The sequence below is a fragment of the Pseudophryne corroboree genome, chromosome 2, assembly GCF_028390025.1.
Source record: "Pseudophryne corroboree isolate aPseCor3 chromosome 2, aPseCor3.hap2, whole genome shotgun sequence".
NCBI lineage: Eukaryota > Metazoa > Chordata > Amphibia > Anura > Myobatrachidae > Pseudophryne > Pseudophryne corroboree.
This window is the reverse complement of record NC_086445.1, coordinates 110,915,429-110,928,992: the sequence shown is the minus strand read 5'-3', so window position 1 is coordinate 110,928,992 and position 13,564 is coordinate 110,915,429. Positions and strand designations below refer to the sequence as shown.

The 13,564-nt window shown below is 48.7% G+C and overlaps 1 protein-coding gene across 1 annotated transcript in view; it reads right to left on the bottom strand.

Moving 5' to 3' along the window:
- The window catches only part of LOC135001744 (protein NPAT), a 167,449-nt gene that overhangs the window by 86,185 nt on the left and 67,700 nt on the right, over positions 1–13,564 (bottom strand). The window contains exons 10-11 of the mRNA XM_063951610.1: positions 5,966–6,050; positions 96–195 (exon numbers count right to left, since the gene is read on the bottom strand). Of these exons, the coding sequence (XP_063807680.1) occupies positions 96–195; positions 5,966–6,050 (185 nt within the window). The remainder of the gene's footprint in view (positions 1–95; positions 196–5,965; positions 6,051–13,564) is intronic.

Below are 13,564 nucleotides of genomic sequence, written 5' to 3'. Positions count from 1 at the left end.
TCAAAGTACAAATTGTTCATAGCACTTAAGTGTGTAGATACCACAAGTTATCTTCCAAGAAACGAGAGGTGTTCAGACAAACCATAAAGACTTACCATAATCTAACAAATCAAAGAATTCCTGGAAGTCTGGGTCCAGCACGGTCTGTTCCAATATATCATGTACCGCCTCCTCGGACATGTGTATCTCTCCACCCTAAAAGGAAATAATAAGAATTTACTTACCGATAATTCTATTTCTCGTAGTCCGTAGTGGATGCTGGGGACTCCGTAAGGACCATGGGGAATAGCGGCTCCGCAGGAGACTGGGCACATCTAAAGAAAGCTTTAGGACTATCTGGTGTGCACTGGCTCCTCCCCCTATGACCCTCCTCCAAGCCTCAGTTAGGATACTGTGCCCGGACGAGCGTACACAATAAGGAAGGATCTTGAATCCCGGGTAAGACTCATACCAGCCACACCAATCACACCGTACAACTTGTGATCTGAACCCAGTTAACAGCATGATAACAGAGGAGCCTCTAGAAAAGATGGCTCACTACAGCAATAACACGATTTTTTTGGTAACAATAACTATGTACCAGTATTGCAGACAATCCGCACTTGGGATGGGCGCCCAGCATCCACTACGGACTACGAGAAATAGAATTATCGGTAAGTAAATTCTTATTTTCTCGAACGTCCTAAGTGGATGCTGGGGACTCCGTAAGGACCATGGGGATTATACCAAAGCTCCCAAACGGGCGGGAGAGTGCGGATGACTCTGCAGCACCAAATGATAGAACTCCAGGTCCTCCTCAGTCAGGGTATCAATTTTGTAGAATTTTACAAAAGTATTTGCTCCTGACCAAGTAGCTGCTCGGCAAAGTTGTAAAGCCGAGACCCCTCGGGCAGCCGCCCAAGATGAGCCCACCTTCCTTGTGGAGTGGGCATTTACAGATTTTTGGCTGTGGCAGGCCTGCCACAGAATGTGCAAGCTGAATTGTACTACAAATCCAACGAGCAATAGTCTGCTTAGAAGCAGGAGCACCCAGCTTGTTGGGTGCATACAGGATAAACAGCGAGTCAGTTTTCCTGACTCCAGCCGTCCTGGAAACATATTTTCAGGGCCCTGACAACGTCTAGCAACTTGGAGTCCTCCAAGTCCCTAGTAGCCGCAGGCACCACAATAGGTTGGTTCAGGTGAAACGCTGAAACCACCTTAGGGAGAAACTGAGGACGAGTCCTCAATTCCGCCCTGTCCGAATGGAAAATCAGATAAGGGCTTTTACAGGATAAAGCCGCCAATTCTGACACGCGCCTGGCCCAGGCCAGGGCCAACAGCATGACCACTTTCCATGTGAGATATTTTAACTCCACAGATTTAAGTGGTTCAAACCAATGTGACTTTTGGAACCCAAAAACTACATTGAGATCCCAAAGTGCCACTGGAGGCACAAAAGGAGGCTGTATATGCAGTACCCCTTTTACAAACGTCTGAACTTCAGGGACTGAAGCTAGTTCTTTTTGGAAGAAAATTGACAGGGCCGAAATTTGAACCTTAATGGACCCCAATTTCAGGCCCATAGACACTCCTGTTTGCAGGAAATGTAGGAATCGACCCAGTTGAATTTCCTCCGTCGGGCCTTACTGGCCTCGCACCACGCAACATATTTTCGCCAAATGCGGTGATAATGTTTTGCGGTTACATCCTTCCTGGCTTTGATCAGGATAGGGATGACTTCATCCGGAATGCCTTTTTTCCTTCAGGATCCGGCGTTCAACCGCCATGCCGTCAAACGCAGCCGCGGTAAGTCTTGGAACAGACAGGGTCCTTGCTGGAGCAGGTCCCTTCTTAGAGGTAGAGGCCACGGATCCTCCGTGAGCATCTCTTGAAGTTCCGGTTACCAAGTCCTTCTTGGCCAATCCGGAGCCACGAATATAGTGCTTACTCCTCTCCATCTTATCAATCTCAGTACCTTGGGTATGAGAGGCAGAGGAGGGAACACATACACTGACTGGTACACCCACGGTGTTACCAGAGCGTCTACAGCTATTGCCTGAGGGTCCCTTGACCTGGCGCAATACCTGTCCAGTTTTTCCCAACGGTTTATAATCATGTGGAAGACTTCTGGGTGAAGTCCCCACTCTCCCGGGTGGAGGTCGTGCTGAGGAAGTCTGCTTCCCAGTTGTCCACTCCCGGAATGAATACTGCAGACAGTGCTATCACATGATTTTCCGCCCAGCGAAGAATCCTTGCAGCTTCTGCCATTGCCCTCCTGCTTCTTGTGCCACCCTGTCTGTTTACGTGGGTGACTGCCGTGATGTTGTCCGACTGGATCAACACCGGCTGACCTTGAAGCAGAGGTCTTGCTAAGCTTAGAGCATTGTAAATGGCCCTTAGCTTCAGGATATTTATGTGAAGTGATGTCTCCAGGCTTGACCATAAGCCCTGGATATTCCTTCCCTGTGTGACTGCTCCCCAGCCTCGCAGGCTGGCATCCGTGGTCACCAGGACCCAGTCCTGAATGCCGAATCTGCGGCCCTCTAGAAGATGAGCACTCTGCAACCACCACAGGAGGGACACCCTCGTCCTTGGTGACAGGGTTATCCGCTGATGCATCTGAAGATGCGACCCGGACCATTTGTCCAGCAGGTCCCACTGGAAAGTTCTTGCGTGGAATCTGCCGAATAGGATTGCTTCGTAGGAAGCCACCATTTTACCCAGAACCCTTGTGCGTTGATGCACTGAGACTTGGCTCGGTTTTAGGAGGTTCCTGACTAGCTCGGATAACTCCCTGGCTTTCTCCTCCGGGAGAAACACCTTTTTCTGGACTGTGTCCAGGATCATCCCTAGGAACAGAAGACAAGTCGTCGGAACCAGCTGCGATTTTGGAATATTGAGAATCCAATCGTGCTGCCGCAACACTACCTGAGATAGTGCTACACCGACCTCCAACTGTTCCCTGGATCTTACCCTTATCAGGGAATCGTCCAAGTAAGGGATAACTAAAATTCCCTTCCTTCGAAGGAATATCATCATTTCGGCCATTACCTTGGTAAAGACCCGGGGTGCCGTGGACCATCCATACGGCAGCGTCTGAACTGATAGTGACAGTTCTGTACCATAAACCTGAGGTACCCTTGATGAGAAGGGTAAATTTTGACATGAAGGTAAGCATCCTTGATGTCCCGAGACATCATGTAGTCCCCTTCTTCCAGGTTCGCAATCACTGCTCTGAGTGACTCAATCTTGAATTTGAACCTCTGTATGTAAGTGTTCAAAGATTTTAGATTTAGAATCGGTCTCACCGAGCCGTCCGGCTTCGGTACCACAACAGTGTGGAATAATACCCCGTTCCCTGTTGCAGGAGGGGTACCTTGATTATCACCTGCTGGGAATACAGCTTGTGAATGGCTTCCAAAACTGTCTCCCTGTCAGAAGGAGACATCTGTAAAGGCGACTTTAAGAAACGGCGAGGGGGAGACGTCTCTAATTCTAAATTTGTACCCCTGAGATATCACCTGAAGGATCCAGGGGTCTACTTGCGAGTGAGCACACTGCGCGCTGAAATTCATTGAGACGGGCCCCCCACCGTGCCTGATTCTGCTTGTAAAGCCCCAGCGTCATACTGAGGGCTTGGCAGAGGCGGGAGAGGGTTTCTGTTCCTGGGAACTGGCTGATTTCTGCAGCCTTTTTCCTCTCCCTCTGTCACGGGGCAGAAATGAGGAACCTTTTGCCCGCTTGTCCACGAAAAGACTGCGCCTGATAATACGGCGTCTTCTCATGTTGAGAGGCGACCTGGGGTACAAACGTGGATTTCCCAGCTGTTGCCGTGGCCACCAGGTCTGAAAGACCGACCCCAAATAACTCCTCCCTTTAATAAGGCAATACTTCCAAATGCCGTTTGGAATACGCATCACCTGACCACTGACGTGTCCATAACCTTCTACTGGTAGAAATGGACAACGCACTTAGACTTGATGCCAGTCGGCAAATATTCCGCTGTGCATCACGCATATATAGAAATGCATCTTTTAAATGCTCTATAGGCAAAAATATACTGTCCCTATCTAGTGTATCAATATTTTCCGTCAGGGAATCCGACCACGCCAACCCAGCACTGCACATCCAGGCTGAGGCGATTGCTGGTCGCAGTATAACACCAGTATGTGTGTAAATACATTTTAGGATACCCTCCTGCTTTCTATCAGCAGGATCCTTAAGGGCGGCCATCTCAGGAGAGGGTAGAGCCCTTACAAGCGTGTGAGCGCTTTATCCACCCTAGGGGGTGTTTCCCAACGCACCCTAACCTCTGGCGGGAAAGGATATAATGCCAATAACATTTTAGAAATTATCAGTTGTTATCGGGGGAAAACCACGCATCATCACACACCTCATTTAATTTCTCTGATTCAGGAAAACTACAGGTAGTTTTTCCTCACCGAACATAATACCCCTTTTTGGTGGTACTCGTATTATCAGAAATGTGTAAAACATTTTTCATTGCCTCAATCATGTAACGTGTGGCCCTACTGGAAGTCACATTTGTCTCTTCACCGTCGACACTGGAGTCAGTATCCGTGTCGGCGTCTATATCTGCCATCTGAGGTAACGGGCGCTTTAGAGCCCCTGACGGCCTATGAGACGTCTGGACAGGCCCAAGCTGAGTAGCCGGCTGTCTCATGTCAACCACTGTCTTTTATACAGAGCTGACACTGTCACGTAATTCCTTCCAATAGTTCATCCACTCAGGTGTCGACCCCCTAGGGGGTGACATCACTATTACAGGCAATCTGCTCCGTCTCCACATCATTTTTCTCCTCATACATGTCGACACAAACGTACCGACATATAGCACACACACAGGGAATGCTCTGATAGAGGACAGGACCCCACTAGCCCTTTGGGGAGACAGAGGGAGAGTTTGCCAGCACACACCAGAGCGCTATATATATACAGGGATAACCTTATATAAGTGTTTTTCCCCTTATAGCTGCTGTATCTTTAATACTGCGCGTAATTAGTGCCCCCCCTCTCTTTTTTAACCATTTCTGTAGTGTAGTGACTGCAGGGGAGAGACAGGGAGCTTCCCTCCAACGGAGCTGTGAGGGAAAATGGCGCCAGTGTGCTGAGGATATAGGCTCCTCCCCCTTATCGGCGGCCTTATCTCCCGTTTTTCTATGTATTCTGGCAGGGGTTAAATGCATCCATATAGCCCAGGAGCTATATGTGATGCATTTTTTGCCATCCAAGGTGTTTTTTATTGCGTCTCAGGGCGCCCCCCCCCCCAGCGCCCTGCACCCTCAGTGACCGGAGTGTGAAGTGTGCTGAGAGCAATAGCGCACAGCTGCAGTGCTGTGCGCTACCTTGTTGAAGACAGGACGTCTTCTGCCGCCGATTTTCCGGACCTCTTCTGCCTTCTGGCTCTGTAAGGGGGCCGGCGGCGCGGCTCTGGGACCCATCCAGGCTGGGCCTGTGATCGTCCCTCTGGAGCTAATGTCCAGTAGCCTAAGAAGCCCAATCCACTCTGCACGCAGGTGAGTTCGCTTCTTCTCCCCTTAGTCCCTCGATGCAGTGAGCCTGTTGCCAGCAGGTCTCACTGAAAATAAAAAACCTAAACTAAAACTTTCACTAAGAAGCTCAGGAGAGCCCCTAGTGTGCACCCTTCTCGTTCGGGCACAGAGATCTAACTGAGGCTTGGAGGAGGGTCATAGGGGGAGGAGCCAGTGCACACCAGATAGTCCTAAAGCTTTCTTTAGATGTGCCCAGTCTCCTGCGGAGCCGCTATTCCCCATGGTCCTTACGGAGTCCCCAGCATTCACTTAGGACGTTAGAGAAAAAACGCTAACCTAGGTAAAATTTCTAATTTAAAGAAAAAAAAAATTTTTTTGTGGAACACTGCACATAAACTAATATAGGGCAAACATCAAAAAGGAACCAAAATAATACAAAGCCTACCAAATGCTAGAACAGATGAACTAACCTGGAGACCAAGGATCTCATCGATGGAAGGGTCGTGCTCGCCGCCTGCTCCATCTCCGTGTTTGGAAGATTGCGAAGCAGAGTCACTTAGAAAAATAAGAAAGAACAAGGTGTGAATTCCAGCCCATATTGGTCATTTCCCCTTTGATATTATTTTAATTCATTCTGCATTCACAAGGTGCAGGAGACAGATGCTGTATGTTAAGCAAAGTCATATTAAACTCATTATAATTACTTGTGAACATGTGCTACTTTACCCAGTCAACACACTAAGGGGTAGATGTACTAAGCAGTGAAGAGTGGATAAGTGAGCCAGTGGAGATGTCGCCCATGGCAACCAATCGGCTGCTCTGTATAAATTTATAGTACGTACATTATAAAAGTTACTTTAATGCTGATTGGTTGCCATGGGCAACTTCTCCACTCTTTTCAGTGCTTAGTACATCTACCCCACAATGTTCTGTAGCCCAAACTGACCCTGGACAATTTGTCCTCATTGCCTCTATCAAATAAAGATGTGTTGTGCTAGATCCGTCTAATGCAATTATACAGTCAGTTATATTGTGAAATGTCTTTAATGGCGTGGAATGCGTGTTATTAAAAAAAAAAAAAAAAAAGAGGATTTTGGTACTTACCGATAAATCCATTTCTCTGAATCCTCTAGGGGACACTGGAGCATCCTTATACATTAGGGGTGTGAAGCTTGCAACAGGAGGTGTGGCACAATCTAAAATTAGTATTGTCTGCACAGCCGGCTCCTCCTCCTTCACATCCCTGCTCCCTCAGTTTTGAAAATTTGACTGAGAGAATAGGACAACATATCAAACAGCAACCAAGAAACTCTTGACCGAAAAACTAACACTGTTTTTACGAACTATTTGAACAAGAACTACAAAATACAGAAGGTTGACAGCACCGAGGCGGGCGTCCAGTGTCCCCTAGAGGATTCAGAGAAATGGATTTATCGGTAAGTACCAAAATCCTCTTTTCTCTTTCATCCACTAGGGGACACTGGAGCATCCTTATACATTAGGGGACATCCCAAAGTTATCCCCCAGGGAGGGAGTGCTGTCGGTGGCCTGCAAAACTAAACGTCCGAACTTAGAATCTCCGGACGCAAAGGTATCAAACTTGTAATAGGTCGAGAACCTGTGGGCTGAGGACCACGTCACCGCCCCGCAAAGTTGAATAGTGGAACCAACTCTGGCAGCCGCCCCTGAGGCACCCACTGATCATGGTATGAGCACCAGTCTGAATCGGAATCTGTTCGCCACAGGAAATATAAGCTTGCCAAATGGCAAGACTAATCCCTCTAAACTCAGACTGCGTAGATGCTGGCCAACCCTTCTCTGGCCCATCAGAAAGACAAACAAAAGGTACGACTTTCTGAAGGACGACCTAACTGGTACGTATACCTGTAAAGCCCGGACAACATCCAAGGACACGTCCCCATCTGCGAGATCCGGAAAGATAGGACCACAATTTGCTGGGTGACGAGAGCCCCCGAAACAACCCTAGGAAGGAAATCAAGCAATAATGTGACCGTCCAAGAGAGATATTTCAGGTCTGTGTTTGTTAATGGCTCAAAAGTTGGTCATCACTAAAAATTTCAACACCATTTTTAAGTTCCAAGGCGCAGCGGGAGGACGACAAGGGGGTTGAATCTTCAAAACCCCCTATAAAAAAGGTTTGAACCTCTGGCAAGGATGCTAACCGCTGTTGAAATAGGGTAGAGAGAGCCAAAACTTGAAGCCTCAGAGCGCCCAGCCTCAGTCCTAGCGCCAGACCGGCCTGAAGGAAAAGAAGAAGTCTGGATAAGTGGAAGTTCGTCGAATTCCACCCACGTTCCTGACAGCAGTCCATGTATTTCTTCCAAATCCTGTAGTAGTGCATGGCTGCGACTGGCTTCCTAGCGGAAAACATCGTAGGAATGGCAGTTCTTGGCATCCCTCTGTTTCTTAAGATCTGGATTTCAATAGCTACGCCGGTAAACGCAGTCTGTTCAGGTCTGTGTTGTGTGATTAGAATCACCCACACTCGTTCTCGTTTCAACCCTTCCGTAACCCTGGGTATGAGTTGGAAAGGAGGAAAAATGGAAATCTTCCTGTAACACCAAGGAAGGGTTAATGCGTCCACTCCCTCTGCTGCTGGATCTCTTGTCCTGGACACATATCTGGGCAGCTGATGGTATTACCGAGACGCCATTATGTTGATCTGAGGTAGACCCCATGTCCTCACCACCATGTCGAAAAAACCCTGGATGTAGGCACCACTCTCCCGGATGCATGTCCTGGTGACTGAGATAATCCGCTTCCCATGTCTCCCACCTGGAATGAACACTGCCGAGAGGATGAGGTTTCGCCATTCTGCCCACAACAAGATCTATGTGGCTTCCTTTAACGCCACCTTGCTCCTTGTTCCACTTTGACGGTATATGTACGCCGTCGTCGTGACATCGTCCGACCCTATCTTTATGTGTTGACCCATGACTAGGTCTTCGGCTAAGAGAAGCGCATTGTAAACTGCTGTTCGGTAATGTTTATGGGTAGGCTGCTCTCCAGTAGTGTCCAGCAGCTCTGAAACTGATGCTCCTCTAAGACGGCACCACAACCCCTGAGACTGGCGTCTGTAGTCAGGATCCTACAATCCCAAATGCTGAATCTCTTGCCTGCTGGGAGATTCCTGTGCAAGGACCACCAAATTAAAGGAGGTTCGTATGCGCAGTGGAAGACGGATTCTTGATGTAGAACCAGTGTGACCCCGGTCCTTGAGCAATGGGGTTCATCTGTAATGGTCGGGAATGAAGTCTGCCATACTGGAGAGCTGTGAAAGACCCCGCCATCTTCCCAAGAAGTTGTACACAGAGGTGTAGAGAACCCGTTTGTGACCTCAGTACCTGAGCCAGTAATCTCCGTAGGTCCTGGACCTTGTTCTCTGGTAGGAATACGCTCAATTGTACCGTGTCCAAGATGAGACCGAGGAATTGAATCCGTGGAGTTGGCATGAGGTTGGATCTCTGGAAATTCACAATCCACCCATGTTGCCTGAGACATTGATGAGATGTCTGAACACCCTCGATCAACTGTACCTGAGAGGATGCCTTGATAAGTATATTGTCTAGATAAGGTCGATTCTGCATTCATGATTGCCACGATCTTTGGATTCTTAGGGCCGATGATAGACCAAGCGGCAATGGTCGGAATTGATAGTGATCAGTCACCAGTGCGATCCTTAAGTAAACCTGGTGAAGTGCCCAGATTGGGGTATGCAGATATGCATGTTCTAAGCCTGCAATGACCGACTGGATCAATTCCATCTTGAATCAGTAGACCCCTAAAAACTGGTTTAAAACTTTTAAATTGAATAACGGCCTGACCGTTCCCGTCTGGCTTTGGCACGACAAAAAGTTCCAGACGTGCGCCCACCAAGGGGGATCCCAAATGAGGCGGGAGACCGTCCTGCCACTGTCTTGTCGGCAGGCTTATCCCGCTTTCTGGCTGCTGCCTGTGAGCGGCCTCTACATCTGCCCCCACGTACTTGTGTACCGAAACCTCTTCCTCGGTCTCTAAAGGACTGCGATCTAAATTAATTAAATGCTGGTCTCGAATAACCTCTCCTACCTGTGGAGTGGCTCTCGTATAAGGAGTAGGCAGAAAATGGACTTTCCTGCTGACTGGAATAGAAAACCCGTTCCTCCGAGAGGCGGGAACCGGAATAATGACTTCTGACCGTAACAATTTTTGAATTGCAGTCAGTAGCATTCTTGCTTTTTATTGAAAATCCAGTGTGTACCCCTGTAAGATGAGGTCATTTTTATCCACAGTTCTGGTGAGGTGTTAGCTTGCGAAATCCACTTGCCCAACACTGGACTGAAAAGTATCTCACCCCACAAGGGGATGGATTCTACCGCCCTCTTGGTGTCAGAGTCTCTTCTCTGAGCCCTAAAATCCGTCTAGCCGACATGGCTGATGCAGAGATGCACGATGCTGTGCTGCGAATATACTTGGGAGGCTTGACACAAGTATAAAGCTGATTCTCGAATGTGTTCCGCCCGTTGGGTAATTTCTTCCAAGCTATTTTCCTCCTCAATAGCCTGTACCATACGTCCAGACCATGCTCCCATGGCCTTGTTAACCCAAAAGCAGACGACCGTAGGTCTCTGTGCTGCACCTGCTGCTACCAAAAATTGACTCTCTGAACGCGGTTGTTGGGAATCGCATAATTCAAAATCCTCTGGCTCCGTAACTTTTATTTAAAAGTTTAGGATCTCTTTTACATTTCATCAACTCACCTTCCCCTGTATCAATGAGAAGACCCTCTTCCTCCTCTGATTCTGGTACAATAGGAAGAGGTCTTTTAACTGCCTTGTGCACATTCGTTACTGCTTGTGCGGGCGGTGTTGATGAGGAAGTCTCCATCAGCTTTGAGAATCCCGCAGCCCATTCTGATTGCTACTTGCGTGATTCTGCCATCTCCTTGGAAATTGTCTGCAAGGTCTTCTTCCCATGGCCTAAACGGAGCACTGCTCCCAGGTGGAGCGTCCTTGTCTAAGCAGGAATCGCACACGCCGGAGCTGCCATAACCCTGTGCTCCCTTTGTTACCTTGTCGGAGACACGTTGACTATACGTCATATCAGACAGTCGCAGAACTTTCACCCTTTATCCTAGGAAGAGAAAGACCGACAGAAGGCGGAAACAAAGGTATCTGATGGCCTGGCTGGTGACTCTCTTAGATGGAATAGAAAGAGAAATAAATAAATAATGAAATAAATAAAATAAGAATTTACTCACCGGTAATTCTATTTCTCGTAGTCCGTAGTGGATGCTGGGTACTCCGTAAGGACCATGGGGAATAGACGGGCTCCGCAGGAGACTGGGCACTCTTTAAAGAAAGATTAGGTACTATATCTGGTGTGCACTGGCTCCTCCCTCTATGCCCCTCCTCCAGACCTCAGTTAGGGAAACTGTGCCCGGAAGAGCTGACCCTACAAGGAAAGGATTTTGGAATCCAGGGTAAGACTCATACCAGCCACACCAATCACACCGTACAACTCGTGATAACTATACCCAGTTAACAGTATGAACAACAAATGAGCCTCATTAACAGATGGCTCATAACAAAACCCTTTAGTTAAGCAATAACTATATACACGTATTGCAGAGAGTCCGCACTTGGGACGGGCTCCCAGCATCCACTACGGACTACGAGAAATAGAATTACCGGTGAGTAAATTCTTATTTTCTCTGACGTCCTAGTGGATGCTGGGTACTCCGTAAGGACCATGGGGATTATACCAAAGCTCCCAAACGGGCGGGAGAGTGCGGATGACTCTGCAGCACCGCATGAGCAAACTCAAGGTCCTCCTCAGCCAGGGTATCAAACTTGTAGAATTTTGCAAACGTGTTTGCCCCGACCAGGTAGCAGCTCGGCAAAGTTGTAAAGCCGAGACCCCTCGGGCAGCCGCCCAAGAAGAGCCCACCTTCCTCGTGGAATGGGCTTTTACTGACTTAGGATGCGGCAGTCCAGCCGCAGAATGTGCAAGATGAATCGTGCTACAGATCCAGTGAGCAATAGTCTGCTTAGAAGCAGGAGCACCCAGCTTGTTGGGTGCATGCAGGATAACAGCGAGTCAGTTTTTCTGACTCTAGTCGTCCTGGAAACATAGATTTTCAGGGCCCGGACTACATCCAGCAACTTGGAGGCCTCCAAGTCCCGAGTAGCCGCAGGCACCACAAAAGGTTGGTTCAAATGAAACGCTGATACCACCTTAGGGAGAAATTGGGGACGAATCCTCAATTCTGCCCTGTCCCTATGGAAGATCAGATAAGGGCTTTCACATGACAAAGCCGCCAATTCTGACACACGCCTAGCCGAAGCCAAGGCCAAATATATATGACCACTTTCCACGTGAGATACTTCCACACCACGTTCTGAAGTGGCTCAAAACAATGTGATTTTAGGAAAACCAACACTACGTTGAGATCCCAAAGGTGCCACTGGAGGTACAAAAGGGGGCTGAATATGCAGCACTCCCTTAACAACGTCTGAACTTCAGGCAGCGTCTTTCCAAGCCTTTAACAGCGTAGGAATCACTTCATCTGGAACGCCCTTTTCCGTTAGGATCCGGCGTACAACCGCCAAGCCTTCAAACGCAGCAGCGGTAAGTCTTGGAACAGACAGGGCCCCTGCAGTAACAGGTCCTGTCTGAGAGACAGAGGCCATGGGTCCTCAGAGATCATTTCTTGTAGTTCTGGGTACCAAGTTCTTCTTAGCCAATCCGGAACTACGAGCATAGTTCTTACTCCTCTCTTACTTACTATCCTCAGTACCTTGGGTATGAGAGGAAGAGGAGGGAACACATAAACCTACTGGTACACCCACGGTGTCACTAGTGCGTCCACAGCTATCGCCTGAGGGTCTCTTGACCTGGCGCAATACTTTTTTAGCTTTTTGTTGAGGCGGGACGCCATCATGTCCACCTGTGGCCGTTCCCAACGGTTCACAATCTGCGTGAAGACTTCTGGAAGAAGTCCCCACTCTCCCGGGTGGAGGTCATGCCTGCTGAGGAAGTCTGCTTCCTAGTTTTCCACACCCGGAATGAACACTGCTGACAGTGTTAGCACGTGATACTCCGCCCATCGGAGAATCCTTGTGGCTTCTGCCAACGCCATCCTGCTTCTTGTGCCGCCTTGTCGGTTTACATGGGCGACAGCCGTGGTGTTGTCTGACTGAATCAGCACCGGCTGGTTTTGAAGCAGGGGTTCTGCTTGCCTTAGGGCATTGTAAATGGCCCTTAGGTCCAGAATATTTATGTGTAGGGAAGTCTCCTGACTCGACCATCGTCCTTGGAAATTTCTTCCCTGAGTGACTGCTCCCCAACCTCGGAGGCTTGCATCCGCGGTCACCAGGACCCAGTCCTGAATGCCGAATCTGCGGCCCTCGAGAAGATGAGCACTCTGCAGCCACCACAGCAGAGACACCCTGGCCCTCGGGGACAGGGTGATCAGCCGATGCATCTGGAGATGCGATCCTCACTTGTCTAACAGGTCCCACTGAAAGTTCCTTGCATGGAACCCGCCGAAGGGAATTGCTTCGTAAGAAGCTACCATCTTTTCCAGGACTCGCGTGCAATGATGCACCGACACCTGTTTTGGTTTCAGGAGGTCTCTGACCAGAGATGACAACTCCTTGGCCTTCTCCTCCGGGAGAAACACCTTCTTCTGTTCTGTGTCCAGAAACATGCCCAATATCAGCAGACGCGTCGTAGGAACCAGCTGCGACTTTGGGATATTCAGAATCCAGCCGTGCTGTTGTAGCACTTCCTGAGATAGTGCTACTCCGATCAACGACTGCTCCTTGGACCTCGCCTTTATAAGGAGATCGTCCAAGTACGGGATAATTATAACTCACTTCTTTCGAAGGAGTATCATCATTTTGGCCATTACCTTGGAACACACCCTCGGTGCCATGGACAGACCAAACGGCAACGTCTGGAATTGGTAATGGCAGTTCTGTACCACACAATAACCGCCATGAGCGATTCCATTTTGAACTCGAACTTCCTTATATAAGTGTTCAAGGATTTCAAATTTAGAATGG